Genomic DNA, 16,289 nt, shown 5'->3' with positions numbered 1-16,289 from the left:
CACTGAGAACTACTTTATCTTTCTTTATTTAAACTGGAGATTGTAATCTCTATCTTCTTGGTTATTATAAGGATTAAATGAGATGATGTATATGAAACACCTAGCCTCATACCTGAGCTGTAGAACAGGTTGTGGAAAAACCAGTTCTTGCAAGAGTCAGTAAGTACATCATATTTATTTACCTACTTAGCAAAAAAATTTCTTTGTCTAGGAAGTGTACATCAATTTACATGTCAGCTGGTTTATCAGGGCCCATGAGGGCTGTGGGGAGCCAGAAGTCTGAGGTTTCAGCGTCCTCAGACTCTTCAGCTGCTGAGTCTTTCCCCATTTCTGTTTCATTTCATCTAAGTTATGTAGTGGATGCTTGGTTAATTTTTAGAGGGTTATAGTGAGTTGAATGAACATGGTTTTGAAGGATAGAAAGGACTATTTATGTGAAGAGAACATGCAGAAGCAGTTTAAGAATGACTAGAATGAACAAAAGAACAGAGGTGGGGTGAGCCCAGTGGCTGGGGCCTGGGAGGGGGCTGGTCTGACAAGTCCAGAGTGAGTCCAGGTGCTGGTGGAGTCTTGGGACAAGCGGTACTGCACTCTTCTCTACCCTCTTTTTTCCCTTAGGCGAACACATCCAGCTCCCCGGTGGATCCTTTGGTTACACCAGAAGGGAACCACTAGGGGTGTGTGTCGGAATAGGAGCATGGAACTACCCCTTTCAGATCGCCTGCTGGAAGTCGGCTCCAGCTCTGGCTTGTGGTAAGAATGAATTATTCCTCTACCTGTGAGCCACCCTTTCTCCCAGGACACGGTTTCACCCCTGCCCTACCCCTTAGGGAACTTTGAGGTTATACACACAGATCGTGTCTACATTATTTCCATTTTTATTTAATTTATTTTTGTTTATGGGTAGGAAGAAAGTTAATTTTGGTCTTGGAGGTCTTTTTTTTTTAAACTGTCAAATGAATTAGATTTGTGCCACTTGTAAGTTCTCTTCCTTTATGGTCAAGAATTCTGCGCATGATTTTCTGTGTAGGAGGTAGCACTTAGGAGTTTTGACTTCATTTAGGAAGCAGAAGATAAACTTCCTCCTTCATTTGTGTCTTAAGAGAAGTGATAAACAAGGCTTCCATCGCAGAAGCTTTGGCTGATTAACAAAAAGTTTTCTCGCGCTATTTAAAGAGAAGAATCTGTCAGAAAAGAAGACATTGTACCTTAGAAAAACTGTCAGGTTAAAAAAGCTTTACTATTAGGACACTATTGAAATGCAGCTCTTTTTTTTTTTTGCTGCTTCACGTTCTTTTTGCACATTTCTCTGTGATAGAGGAGAAATAGAATTAAGTTACTAGCTTTGGGTACTTGCATCAAATTAATTAACCTTTCTGGTCTTCAGTTTCAACTCTTACAAAATGGGTCGATCATACCTACTTCTTACTACTGTTGCAAATGTTAAATGAGATTAATATATGCAAAAAAGCCTAGATATGCAAGTGTAAGGTATTATTGGCTGAGACACTGCAAGTGTGTGGCTTGGGGTCTGTTAAATGAGAGAAACCAAAGTGGGAAGAGCAAGATATATTTACTTATTAATAACACTTTTGACCTAGCATTTGATGGGGAATAGGAAACAATTGGAGGGGCTTCCCTGGTGGTGCAGTGGTTAAGAATCCAGCTGCCAATGCAGGGTGGACATGAGTTTGAGTTCTGGTTCGGGAAGATCCCACAGGCCACAGAGCAACTAAGACCATGTGCCACAGCTACTGAACCTGTGCGCCTAGAGCCCATGCTCCGCAACAAGAGAAGCCTGCACACCACAACAAAGAGTAGCCCCTGCTCACTGCAACTAGAGAAAGCCTGCATGCAGCAACGAAGACCCAACACAGCCAAAAATAAATAAATAAATAAATAAATAAATAAAATTTTTTTAAAAGGAAACAATTGGAGGGTTTTTTTGTTTGTTTGTTTTGTGATACGCGGGCCTCTCACTGTTGTGGCCTCTCCCGTTGTGGAGCACAGGCTCCGGACGCTCAGGCTCAGCGGCCATGGCTCACGGGCCCAGCCGCTCCTCGGCATGTGGGATCTTCCTGGACCAGGGCATGAACCCGTGTCCCCTGCATCGGCAGGCGGGTTCTCAACCACTGCGCCACAAGGGAAGCCCTGGAGTTGTTCTTGATGTGTCTTCTTGTCCTGTCTTCAAAGGATCCTCAGTCTTAAAAGTCTTCCTGTGTTTGTGTCTCGATAATGTAGGTAACGCCATGGTCTTTAAACCTTCTCCCTTCACACCTGTGTCCACACTGCTGCTGGCTGAAGTCTATACTGAGGCCGGTGTGCCTCCTGGGCTCTTCAACGTGGTGCAGGGAGGGGCTGCCACAGGCCAGTTTCTGTGTCAGCATCGCGATGTGGCCAAAGTCTCCTTCACTGGAAGTGTGCCCACTGGCTCAAAGGTGAAGACAAGACCAGTACAGGAGAACATAAATGGCATGTAGATCCGGCTGTGTCAAGCCTCCCCAGAATATATGTTGGAGGCTTATCCTCTGATTTTACCCAGCTTGTATTGGCAGGGAGGCTGTAGGTATTATTGGGCAGAGGTCTGAAATGTACTTTACAAGTATGAAGGATAATTAGAACAGCCCACTGGTGTTAGGCTCATTGGGGATGGGAGTCATGTCCTGCCTGTGTCTGAGAGGGCAGGCCCTGAACTGCCACTTGTATTTGGTGACTTACCTCATCTGTAGCAGCCACCTCAGAAGAAAGGGTATTTTCTCAGTTTATTTCAGATTCATTGTTTTGACCTTAGTTTGTGCTCTGAACTCTGTCCGCCTTGAACATAGTAACAGTAATACAAAAGAGTTTCTGCCCATGACAGTCAGGGGAATTGACAGTATTTTTAAAATGAACTCCTTATTCAGACTATCAAGTGCAATTCTGTGGACTCTCTTCAGTGTTCTGGGAAAGAATATTTCAAGTAGACAGAGGACAAAGTATACTGAGAACAAGGCTGCAGGTCATGCATAGTTCAAGATGACTTTGGAGGGTCAGGATCTTGTTAACGTAGCATGTAATCTCATTGGTGTTAGACTTTTGTTCTTGTTCTGTAAGATCATGGAGATGTCAGCTAAAGGAATTAAACCTGTTACCTTGGAACTTGGAGGCAAGTCTCCACTGATCATCTTCTCAGACTGTGATATGAAGAATGCTGTGAAGGGGGCTCTGATGGCCAACTTCCTCACGCAAGGCGAGGTGTGTACCTGACCCTGGAAGAGGTTTAACGGGAATTTCCCCCCCTTCATCTCACAGTGTGTTTTAAAGCTTGTTATTTTGAAATAATTTCAGACTTACAGGAAAGTTGCACAAATAGTACAAAGAATTCCAGTCTGTCTTTGAACCAGGTCCCTCAGTGTTAACATTTTATCACATTTACCATTCTGTTGGTATGTCTATACCTACATATGCATATTATTACTGTTTTTTTCTGATCTGTTTGAAAGTTGCAGACAGAAAATCCCTAACCTCTCTACATTCCTGTGTGTATTTCCTATAAACAAGTACATTCTCTTAAATAAGCATAAAATAATTAGTAAAATATATAACTTGATATTAATGTAGTACTATTACTCAATCTATAGCCCTTATTCAGATTTCTCCATTTGTTTGACTCATGTCCTTTTAGAAACAATTTTTTTTTTTGCATTTACTTGTTGTGTTTCTTTAATCTCACTTAATCTGGAACAGTTTTAAAGTCATTCTTATCTTTCAGGACCTTGACATTTTTGAAGAATACAGGCCATTTATTTTGTGGAATGTCCCTCATTTTGGGTCTGTCTAGGTTTTGTTTGTTTGTTTTTTATTAAATTGGATTCAGGTTATGCATTTTTGACAAAACACCACAAAAATGATGTTTTATATTTCACAGTCTGGTGTTGCTGACTTTGATCACTTGCTTAAGGTGTGTCTTTACTGTAAAGTTACTGTTTTTTCCTTTGTGGTTAATAAGTATATTGTAGGAGATAAAGTGAGACTATCTTGTTCCTTATCAAACTTTGACCTACTAGTGTTAGCACCCTTTGTTGATGTTTGCTGGAAACATTTTTTTCTGGTGGTCACCAAGTGGTGTATTTCCAATTCTGTTACTCCTTCTGCATTTATATAGTTCACTGTCTATTACAAGAAAGAACTTTTTTTCCCTAGTTTGTTTTTCATTCATTATATCAGCATGGACCCATGGATTCTTATCTCATTCTGCAAGTTCTAGCCCATTACTAGTATTATTTATTTTGATGCTCAAATAATTGCAGATTCAGATAGTGGGAGCCTCTTTCTGTGACTTTTTGATATGTTCTCATTACTCTTTGGGCACTTCTTTACTTCCTGGTACAGCAAGGTGTTCTAGACACATCTTGTGCTTTCTCTGGTGGAGCTTTGTAATGAGCCGTTTCTCTAAGGAGGCTTGGTTCCATTTAGTGGTAAATGGTATTTAGAAACCAAGATCTGGGTGCCAGGTGTACTTGTTTCTACTGGAGTATCATTGCTCCTATGTCTTCCCAGATGCCAGAGCCAGGAAATATATATTTGGCATATGTGTATGTATGCACACACACATCTATTTATGTATCCATCTATATTAATAACTATAAGTTTATACAGATATTTCCAATCATTCCAATAATTGCAAGGTTTATTTTAGCCTCCTCCCTTTCATATTTATAATTTCCTTCTCTGACAGTGAGACATTAGCTTCCATTACTCACAATATATGTAATTACTCCATCCTAGAATATATTTATAATAGTTTCAGATTTGTGAAAGTACACTACTGTGAAAAATAAGCCTTCTCACTAGAGTGCAACATTATTTTTTTACAGCTCTTTTTGTCTTTAGCCTGGGGTACAGTTAAAATTCTGTGTTCAGAAGTTAATGAGTCAGTTCTTCCTTCACCACCCTCTTCAGTATGGTTATGATACTCATTTTAAATAATGAGTTTATTCGTTTCTGTTTGTATTTCATTTGGGGTTTATTTTCACCCATCCTTGCTTTAGGCGAAATACTAACATGGTTCTAAATGTCAGAATTTTACCAAAAAAGCAAACAGAAATGGCACTCCTCCTATCCTTTCTACCCACTCCCATTCCCTCCTTCCAATCCATCCCTATCCAGCCAAATCTGTTTCTCATTTTTTCTTCCTATTTCTTTTTACACAAATGACCAGGTACTTGAATATTTCTTATTTTCTCTTCTTTCCTCAACACAAAAGATAGCATATTAGAATTACTATTTTGCTTTTTGCTTTTTTCACCTGGAAATCACTTCATTTCATAGAAATCTTCTTTCTTCTTTATAGCTGTGTAGTAGAATTCCTTGTAAAGCTGTTAGTTTTTTCAACTACCTCTTTTGGATTGGCATTTAGTTTCCAGTATTTTGTGATTACAAACAGTTCTGCAGTGAATAACCTCGTGCACGTGTGTGTTCATATTGTTGGAGATATATTTTCAGAGTAAATTCCTAGAAGTGGGAAATGTATATGTAATTTTTTGTGCCTATTTTTTTGTGGTAAAATATATATAATATAAAATTGACCGTGTTAATCATTTTTGAGTGTACAGTCCAGTGGCATTAAGTGCATTCACATTGTTATGCAGCCATCACCAGCATCCACTTCTAGAACTCTTTTCATCTTACAGGACTGAAACTCTACACATTAAACAATGACTTCATATATCCTTTTCTTCCCAGTCCCTCCCTGGTAACCACTATTCTACTTTCTATCTATATGGATTTGACTATTCTAGGTATCTCATATAAGTGGAATCAAACAGTATTAGTCCTTTTGTGTCTGGCTTATTTCACTTAACTGTGTTGTAGCATGTGTCAGATTTTTCTTCCTTTTCAAGATTGCATAGTATCCCGTTGTATATGTATGCCACATTTTCTTTATCCATTCATCTACTGGTGGACATTTAGGTTATTGCTACCTTTAGCTATTGTGACTAGTACTGCTATGAACATTGATATACAAATATCTATTCAAGTCCCCTCTTTCACTTCTTTTGGGTATATACCCAGAAGTGGAATTTCTAGATCATATAGTAATTCTGTGTTTAATGTTTCAAGGAATTGCCATACTGTTTTCTGCAGCAGCTGTACCATTTTACATTCTCACCAACAATGCACAAAGGCTCTAATTTCTCCACATCCTTGCTAGTACTTGTTATTTTCTGGTTTTTTTGGTCTCAGCCATCAGAGCAGATGTGAAGTAGTATCTCACTGTAGGTTTTTATTTATATTTCCCTTACGATTAGTGATGTTGAGTGCATATATAAGATAGTGCCATATTCCCCTCCAAATGGGTTGGACCAACTTGCATTTCTACCAACAATATATGTGTGCCTATTTCCTCACGAGATAAGAGGTGATACTTCATTGTAGTTTTAATTTCAATTCTCTAATTATGAGTGAGATTGAACATCTTTCCTAGGCTTAAGCACCATTTATATGTGTGTCTGTGTGAATTGTGTATAACTTTTATCCAATTTTATATTGAACATCTAGTCATTTCCTTCAATTCTTTTTGTAGAGACTTTTTTCTTATTCACACATAGTGAAGTTCACTTTTTTTCTTTTTGGCGGTGGTGCAACGCTTGCAGGATCTTAGTTCCCCAACCAGGGATCAAACCCGGGCCCTTGGCAGTGAAAGCACCAAGTCCTAACCACTGGGCTGCCAGGGAATTCCCAAGTTCACTTTTTTTGGTGTGTTATACTATTAGTTTTGATTTTCCCTCAGTTTTTATAAGTTATTTAAATATTGGTGATAGTACCCTTTATCTGTGATGTACGTTGTAAATGTTTTCTTCCAGTTTGTTGTCTTGGCTTTGTTTAGGATGTTTTAGCCATGCAAAAGATTATTAATTTTATGTAGTCAAATTTATCATTTTTTCATTGCATCTAGATTTTGAGTACTAGTTAGAAAACCTTTTCCTGCACCTAAGTTATAGAAGAATTCACCCATATTTTCTCTTGGTAATTGGTTTTTTTATTCTATATTTAGATTCCTTATACATTTGGGGTTTACTCCTGTGTACAGTATGAGATTGTATCTTATTTTCCACATGCTAACCAGTGGAACCATTTGTTATTAATTCATCTTTACTAGTGGTTTTAGATTCCACCTTTATCATAAACTAAATTTCCTTGAGTACTTGGATCTATTTTTGGACTTTCTTTTCTGTTCTACTGTTCTGATAGCATTTGAGTAGTATTTATGTTCATGTCTGTGGGAGGGTCTAAATAGTCATTACTTGTGTGTGTGTGTTTTTTTAAATTTTGGTTGCGTTGGGTCTTTGGCACTGCATGTGGGCTTTCTCTAGTTGCGGCGAGCAGGGGCTACTCTTTGTAGCGCTGTGTGGGCTTCTCATTGTGGTGGCTTCTCTTGTTGTGGAGCACGGGCTCTAGGTGCATGGGCTTCAGTAGCTGTGGCACGCAGGCTCAGTAGTTGTGGCTTGCTGGCTCACTAGTTGTGATGCATGGGCTTAGTTGCTCTGCGGCATGTGGGATCTTCCCGGACCAGGGATCGAACCTGTGTCCTCTGCATTGGCAGGAGGATTCTTAACCACTGCACCACCAGGGAAGTCCCATTACTTGTGTTTTTAGAGACAAACATTGACTCTGAACCACCCTAGGTTTTTATTAGACTCAAGGCCTCATTTCTTGATCTATTTTTACTCTTCAGTCCCTTCCACTCTTACCTCCTGCTCTCAAAATATACAGCCAAATTGAGCATCTGAGATGAGGAAGTAGGAGAAGTCCTATGGGTCATATGGATCTATTAATTGCTTTAAGGAAATTTATACAAAAACAAAGGCATAACTTTTATCTCAAAGGGCAGAGAGTTTGTGTGTGGGGTAGTATGTCCACAATTACATGTGTGATCCTATTCAGTATGGTGATGATTTTTAGAAATGGAACTAACCTTTAAAGAAAGTATATTGTCTCTTTTAAATTTAAAGCTGTTGGACTTTTTTTCCTTTTCCTTTTTTCCCCCTCATCTACATATAAATTTTTATGTGTCTGTCCTTTAGGTTTGTTGTAATGGTACAAGGGTATTTGTGCAAAAGGAAATTTTTGATCAGTTTTCAGAAGAAGTAGTGAAACAGACCCAAAGGATAAAAATTGGAGATCCCCTTCTGGAAGATACAAGGATGGGTCCCCTGATCAACCGACCACATCTGGAGCGAGTCCTTGGGTTTGTTAAAGTGGCAAAGGAGCAGGTGAGAAACAAGTGGAGGTGAGATGAGAGGAGGGGGAGGGGTAGTTACTCCTAGGTTACTTGCTCTGTGCTTCTTTCCTATGGTCATATCCATTTGGGAGCTGTATTCTGCGTTGTACTTGCAGTGGAGTGACTAAGTATGCATTTGTTCAGGACACAAGTGGCATTTCGGGAATGCATACTGGGGTTTTATGCTTAACATAAAATATGTGTTCTTTTTCTTTTTTGGCAGGGTGCTAAAGTATTATGTGGTGGAGACCTCTACGTACCTGAAGATCCCAAATTAAAGGATGGGTATTACATGAGACCTTGTGTGTTAAGTATGTCCTCTTCTTGTTTGCTTTTAAACAGTTTGAATTAAATGTCAGATAGACAAGAATATTTATAAACTGTGTATATGGTATAAGGCAAGGGTTGGCAAACTGTGTGTCCCTGCTACTCAGATTTAAGGAGTAGAAGTTCTCCCTTACCTTGGAAGCCTCACGTGTGCCCTCCTTTTCTTGGACAATGATATCAATTACCTGGGACTTAACTGGGTGTATAGCTGTTGTTCTAGAATCAAGGCACTCCAAAAAAATGAAAGGGCATGTTTGTTAAAAATTCAGTAATGAATTTCTTTGCTCAAGAAAGTTGGTAAAGAATGTGCTTTTCTTTGAACTTTAGGTCATCAATATAATAAAACCAATTTGTTGGACAATATATTAATATTTTCAAAAATTATATGATATAATAATTTTAACACTTCCTTTCAATCTGAAAAATCTCCTGGTTTGGACAGTCAAGTATGTGGTCATCCTACTGTCCTCACACCCATCTCCTTCTCTTCTACTGGGGGTGACACTGTTCTAGAAGTTGTTGTTGTCATTTAGTTTTCTCTGTCATTTTATATTGTATGTTAGTATCTCCTATAAAAATATTGCTAGTTTCCTTGGCTTTAAAAAACTATATATAGTTGGAATTATGTTGTATAATTCCTTACACCTTATCCTGAAGATAGATTCAGCTGATTTTTGTCCCTGAGGTTGATAGTGGTGTCACTTTTCAACACTTGATATTTGGTGCAGTTTAACCTTTTAGGTCTTGCTAAAAAGCTAAAGATCCGCTGAGGTTTAAAGGCTGTGAATTTAGCATCCATGCCATGGATTAGCTTGTAGCTATTAAGGAAGAGGAAAAACTTACTATATGTTTTTACATAGAAAATGCAGGTTAAACAGTCGTGTATATGGTATTATCCCAAATCTATTAAAAATCAACTATGTGCATGGGAAAAAGGAACAGAGAATATGCATCATATTTTTTTTAAGGAATCAGGGTTTATTTTGTTTTTTTAAAAAAATAAATGTATTTTATTTATTTATTTTTGGCTGTGTTGGGTCTTCGTTGCTGCACATGGGCTTTCTTTAGTTGTGGTGAGTGGGGGATACTCTTCATTGTGGTGCCTGGGCTTCTCATTGCAGTGGCTTCTCTTGTTGTGGAGCATGGGCTCTAGGTGCACGGGCTTCAGTAGTTGTGGCACGGGGGCTCAGTAGTTGTGGCTCATGGGCTCTAGAGCACAGGCTCAGTAGTTGTGGCGGATGGGCTTAGTTGCTCCGTGGCCTGTGGGATCTTCCCAGACCAGGGCTCGAACTCATGTCCCCTGCATTGGCAGGCAGATTCTTAACCATTGTGCCACCAGGGAAGTCTGCATCATAATATTGATAGTGGATTTCTCTAGATGCTGGGATTAAAGGAGATTTTTTATTATACTTTGTGCATTTCTGAATATTACAGATTTTCTACAGAGAACATGTATTTTACAATTAGGAAAAAAATATTTTTAAACAAACTGTGAACCTATGCAAAGGACAGGGAGCTAACTACTTTAACTTCATTCTAGTGATTCTGAAAGCCTTGTTTGTCATCTACAGTGTCATTATCACTTGGAAAACTGTTAAAAATGCAGATTTCTGGTCCCTGCCCTACACCCCCAAATGTCACTTTCAGGGCCCAGGACCTTGAGATCTGCATGTTAATAAGTCCTCAGTTCATTTTTACGCATGTTAAAGTTTGAGAATGACTCCAGAACCTCAATCTTTAGATTCATTTACTTGAGATTTGGGGCTAAAGTATAATGAGTGTTATGTGTGGGGCAGGAACCTTTTCTTTTCTCATAACATCAACTGCCGCTTTATCCCCTCATCTCTTTTGACTCTCCAATATAGAATGCATTGCACACAGAGCCATACTGTGTTAATCAACCTGTGTAAGACAAACTGTATTCTGGGACTGTTGGGAAATGAATTGTCTTGAGTAATTTAATGTTCTGGCTAACAGTTTCCCTAAAAATTGTATGTGGATTAGTAATTTTCAAAGATTTAGATTATAATAAACTATCCTTAAATACAACCTAAAATTATTTAATGTACCTTTGAAGATAGTTTAGGTGTCCCCAGAGTACAGTGTAACATACAGACGACCAGAGTGCTGTTCTTACTTTGTATGCACAAGCTGTGATTCATCTCTTGTGAGATTTTAGAGTCCTCCTCTTTGTAGATATGTGAGAAGTTGGTTTTTAGCTTTGGCTAGTGTAAAGCTGGTGTTTAAAGTAGGGTTCTCAAGCTGTTTTTCTGCCTCCACATTGTTTACATGTATCACACAACCTTACAAACAACGTTATCTCACTCCATGTGTGGTTGCCAGCATTGAGGTGAGCTGTTCTTCAGCCAGAGGGCCCAGCCGCTCCGCAGCATGTGGGATCTTCACAGACCGGGGCACGAACCCATATCCCCTGCATCGGCAGGCAGACTCTCAACCACTGTGCCACCAGGGAAGCCCAGCACCACTGTCTTGAGGATCAGTGGGGTTCAGTATTTCAGATCTAAATATATGAGCTTCTTTAGACATATGCATATTTTAAAATGTCAAGTGTGAATTTAATCTTTTTAGGGAATTAGCCACTTAAAAACTTAAGTACCTTTTCATATAAAATGAACATTCCTTCAGTTATTCCTAAGTTATTATTTTTACATTGCATTTTCTTTTTTAAAAATATTGTTTCTCGTTCTAATCATATCAGTCATTAAGAAAATGTGAACAAATATATAAAATGTTAGTCATGTTTAACATTTTAACAATTGGGAGGATATATACAGTTTGTATCTTTTTCACTGAGTGTTAATCATGAGCATTTACTTATTAAATTTTCTTCACAAACATTACTTTTTTTTTAGTAATCATTTTAATTCATTTGGAGTGCATTCTATACACACACACACCCCGTTTTTTTGTTTTTTGTATTTTTTGTATTTTGGCTGCGCTGAGTCTCTGTTGTGCACGGGTTTCTTTAGTTGTGGCACGCGGGCTTCTGTAGTTGTAGCATGCGGGCTCCAGTGCACGCAGGCTCAGTAGTTGGGTCGCATGGGCTCTCTAGTTGTGGAGCGCAGGCTTAGCTGCCCTGCGGCATGTGGGATCTTAGCTCTGCAACCAGGGATCGAACCCACATCCTGTGCATTGTAAGGCGGATTCTTAACACTGGACCAGCAGGGAAATCTCCAAAACATTATTACTTTTTGAGGCTTCATAGAAGTTCATCATTGGGTTGTGTACCATTCACGTGATCATCCCATCTATTTTGGATGTATAGTTTGTTGCTTCTAGTTTTGACTGTTACAGGAATGTTGTGATGGAAGTCCTTGTATGTACATCCTTGTCCACCTCATTAGCTATTTCCTTATGATGAATTCAAAGAAGTAGATTTAGAATGAACACAGAGGCCATGGCTCCTTAATACATAGTGTTAAATCGTCATTCAGAAAGGATGCTCGGATTTATATTCACACTGAAAGTGTCACATTGAAATTTCTGTAAAGCCGTGTATTCACTGTTTACTATGAACAGGAAATTTTAACGTGCCAGAAATAATCATTCCTTTGCTGATGTTTAATTTTTTAATAATGTTTGCAGCTAATTGTAGAGATGACATGACCTGTGTGAAAGAAGAGATTTTTGGACCGGTTATGTCCATTTTATCATTTGACACTGAAGCTGAGGTTCTGGAAAGAGCCAATGATACCACTTTTGGACTAGCAGCTGGTGTCTTCACCAGGTAGGTGGGGAAGGACACCTCAAATGGCTTTGAAGAAATGGGGCTGCAGTGTCTTCTTAGATATCTAATTGATCTTATTCCCTCACTGGAGTTTGCCCTCACTGCATTTTCATCAGCACTTTCTGTTTGCTTCAGCTAAAGTCAAAAGATGGCAAAGTAGCATTTCACAGTTAGCCCTGAATAGCCAGAGAACCCTAGTGTTGAGTTTAAATTAAGCTATTAGCTTTATTGATGAAAGTTCTGTCCTTTTTTCATTCATACATTTAATAAATATTTAAGTTTCTGATCTATATAAAGCATCAGGTGCCTATTAAAAACATGTATGTCAAAGAATTTAGAAATCCGTAAGCATATAAATACTGGGCAGTATTCTTCAAAGCCATGATTTTTAGCTTTATAGTAGTCCCTAAATTGGAATGCATTGTAACACATGTGGGCCTTTTTTCTGTTGTTGTGTATTTAGGGTGCTATTTCCAATTTTAACTATTGTAAGTAATGTTGGGATTAATATCTTTGTACATAAACTTTAACTACTATAAGAAAAACAAAAAGTGATTTCAGAGAAAAATTTCTTGGAAAATTCTTGCAGATTGCTTGTTTCTGATTAGTCTTTGGCAGTAGTAGGCAGTTTTCTAAGACTGTTTACACTTGGGATTATGCTGTTTCTTTACTAATATACAAGGTTATTATTTTTTGTAGTTTTGTGGTCAGGAACGTGGGATGGAAGACCCAAGTCTCCCTTGAGGACCTGATGTAATAGCTTCTTTTTGAGTTCTGAAGAAAAAAGTGAGGAGCTACTTTAAAAAAAAAAAAAATAGACTTTATTATTATTTTTTAAATTAATTAATTAATTAATTTATATTTTGGCTGTGTTGGGTCTTCATTTGTGTGCGAGGGCTTTCTTGAGTTGTGGCAAGCGGGCGCCACTCTTCATCGTGGTGTGCAGGCCTCTCACTGTCACGGCCTCTCTTGTTGCAGAGCACAGGCTCCAGATGCGCAGGCTCAGTAGTTGTGGCTCATGGGCCCAGTTGCTCCTTGGCATGTAGGATCTTCCCAGACCAGGGCTTGAACCCATGTCCCCTGCGTTAGCAGGCAGATTCTCAACCACTGCGCCACCAGGGAAGCCCAAAATAGACTTTATTTTTAAGAGCACTTTTAGGTTCACTGCAAAACTGAGTGCAAGTACAGAGATTTCCCAGCTACCCCTGCCCCACACATGCATAGTCTCCCCCATGATCCACATCCCCCACCAGAGTGGAACAGTTGTTAGAACTGATGATGCTACATGAACACATCTTTATCACCCAAAGACTATAGTCCACATTAGGGTTCACTCTTGGTGTGCGTTCTGTGGGTTTGGACAAATGTATAATAACTTGTACTCACTGTTGTAATATCATACAGAGTAGTTTCACTACCCTAAAAGTCCTCTCTGAGGAGCTGCTTTTGTTTGTTTGTTTGTTTTATTTTGTTTTGCTTTGTTTTTTGGGGGGCTGTGCTTCACAGCTTATGGGATCTTAGTTCCCTGACCAGGGATTGAACCCAGGCCCTTGGCAGTGAAAGCACAGAGTCTTAACCACTGGACCACCAAGGAATTCCCAGGAGCTGCTTTTTTTTTTCTTGTATATATATGTATATTTTAAAATATTTATTTATTTATTTATTTGGTTGTGCCGGGTCTCAGTTGCGCATGTGTGCTCTTTAGTTGTGGCATGTGAACTCTTAGTTGTAGCATGCATGTGGGATCTAGTTTCCTGACCAGGGATCGAACCCAGGGCCCCTGCATTGGGAGCATGGAGTCTTAACCACTGCACCACCAGGAAAGTCCCAGGAGCTGCTTTTTTTATTTTTGCAGTATGCAGGCCTCTCATTGTTGTGGTCTCTCCCATTGAGGAGCACAGGCTCCGGACGCACAGGCTCAGCGGCCATGGCTCACGGGCCCAGCTGCTCCACGGCACGTGGGATCTTCCTGGACCGGGGCATGAACCTGTGTCCCCTGTATCAGCAGGTGGACTCTCAACCACTGCTCCACCAGGGAAGCCCAGGAGCTGCTTTTTTTGATTTGAGGATTGCGTGGGATAAGTCTCTCCTCTTGCTTTGCTTTGCCACCAAAATACAGACAAAGGCCAGTTACAAAGGAGAGTAACTCTTTTTTAAAATTTATTTTAAAAAAACAGCTTTGTTGGGATAATTCATGTACCAAACAATTCACCTATTTAAATTGTACAATTCAGTAGTTTTTAGTGTATTCACAGATTGTACAACTGTCATTATAATCTAATTTTAGAACATTTCTTCATTCTAAGAACAGTAACAGTTACTCTGCATTTTTCCCCTCCCCCCAGTCCCTGGCAACCACTGATCTACTCTGTCTTTATAGATTTGCATATTTTGAATATTTTACGTAGATGAAATCATACAGTATGTGACCGTTCACCACTGGCTTCTTTCACTTAGTTCATCTCCTGGCTTCTTCTCAAAGTTCATTTACTGTTATAGTATGTATCACTTCTTTATTCCTTTCTACTACTGAGTAATATTCTGTTGTATGGATATATCACATTTTGTTTATTCATTGACCCATTGATAGACATTTGGGCTGTTTCTACTTTTTGGCTATTATGAATAATGCTCCTATGAGCATTCATATATGAGTCTTTTTGTGGATATTTGTATATTTCATTTCTGGTATATACTCAGGAGTGGAATTGCTGGATCCTATGGTGACTCTGTGTTTAACTATTTGAGGAACTGCTAAACTGTTTTCCAAAGTGGCAGTACCATTTTACATTCCCATCAGCAATGTATAAGGGTTCCAGTTTCTCCACATCCTAGTCAGCAATTGTTATTGTCGGTTCTCTTGATTTTAGCCATCCTCGTGGTTGTGCAGTGGTGTCTTATATCAGTTTTGATTTGCATTTCTGTGAGTTGTCTTTTTACTTTCCTGATAGTCTCATTTGCAGCACAAAACTTTAAAATTTTGTCAGTGTAATTATTCTATTTTTTCTTTATCTGTTACTTTTGGTGTCATGTCTAAAAAGATTATATCTAACCGAAGGTCATGAAGATTTATTCCTGTTTGCTTCAAAGAGTTCTGTGGTTTTCACTCTGACATTTTAGGTCAGTGACCCACTTGAGTTAATTTTTGTGTGTAGTGTAAGAAAGGGATCTTCCTTCATTCTTTTGCATATGTATATCCAGTTGTTCTAGCACTATTTGTTGAAAAGACTATTTTCCCACATTGAATTGTTTTGGCACCCTTGTTTCTGCTGCTTATTTTATACGTGCATTTGGATGAGACTGTAAAATTCAAATCCTTACCTATTTTGCATGGATGGTATAAGATTTTAAAACACATTTTGAAGAAACAAGAATTTGGCAATGTTTTGAGACCCTTAGGAGTGACAGTCTAACTTTTCCTGGTGAGGTTGTAGCAAAAGAAACTGTGAATAACCAATGCATTTTTTTCTTCATAGGGACATCCAGCGTGCCCACAGAGTGGTGGCTGAGCTTCAGGCTGGAATGTGCTTCATTAACAACTATAATGTCAGCCCAGTGGAGTTGCCCTTTGGTGGATATAAGAAGTCAGGTGAGGGTCTGGGAACTGTGAAAGCAAACCCCTGTCTCTAGAGACACTGGTCATAATTCAGTCCTTATGGAACAGGTTCCTAAACCTGTGTGTGTATCAGAATCACCTGGAAAAGTATATGAATTCCTGGTCCTCCTCAGGCCCGCTGTATCCGTCTCGGAATGGAAGCTGAGTGTCTTTATTTTTTCCAAAAGCTCTCCAGAAGTCTTTGATGTGTAGACTGGATTGTGAACAGCTGACATGTATCTGAAAAAGGTTTATCTCATTGGTAGGATTACTTTTTCCTCACAGTCTGTGATTGCCATTAAGTGTAACCACCCCTAGGCGTTCTAACCATGGCAGGTTTGTAAATCTAGTCTGTT

At 39.0% G+C, this 16,289-nt stretch overlaps 1 protein-coding gene across 1 annotated transcript in view; it reads left to right on the top strand.

The window, feature by feature from the left end:
- The window catches only part of ALDH9A1 (aldehyde dehydrogenase 9 family member A1), a 29,457-nt gene that overhangs the window by 11,218 nt on the left and 1,950 nt on the right, over positions 1-16,289 (top strand). The window contains exons 4-10 of the mRNA XM_059054391.2: positions 619-753; positions 2,242-2,438; positions 3,094-3,234; positions 8,067-8,255; positions 8,487-8,574; positions 12,197-12,338; positions 15,815-15,927. Of these exons, the coding sequence (XP_058910374.1) occupies positions 619-753; positions 2,242-2,438; positions 3,094-3,234; positions 8,067-8,255; positions 8,487-8,574; positions 12,197-12,338; positions 15,815-15,927 (1,005 nt within the window). The remainder of the gene's footprint in view (positions 1-618; positions 754-2,241; positions 2,439-3,093; positions 3,235-8,066; positions 8,256-8,486; positions 8,575-12,196; positions 12,339-15,814; positions 15,928-16,289) is intronic.

Source organism: Kogia breviceps, chromosome 1 (assembly GCF_026419965.1).
Source record: "Kogia breviceps isolate mKogBre1 chromosome 1, mKogBre1 haplotype 1, whole genome shotgun sequence".
NCBI lineage: Eukaryota > Metazoa > Chordata > Mammalia > Artiodactyla > Physeteridae > Kogia > Kogia breviceps.
Note: the sequence above shows the minus strand (reverse complement) of the source record. Positions and strands in the feature narration are given on the sequence as shown.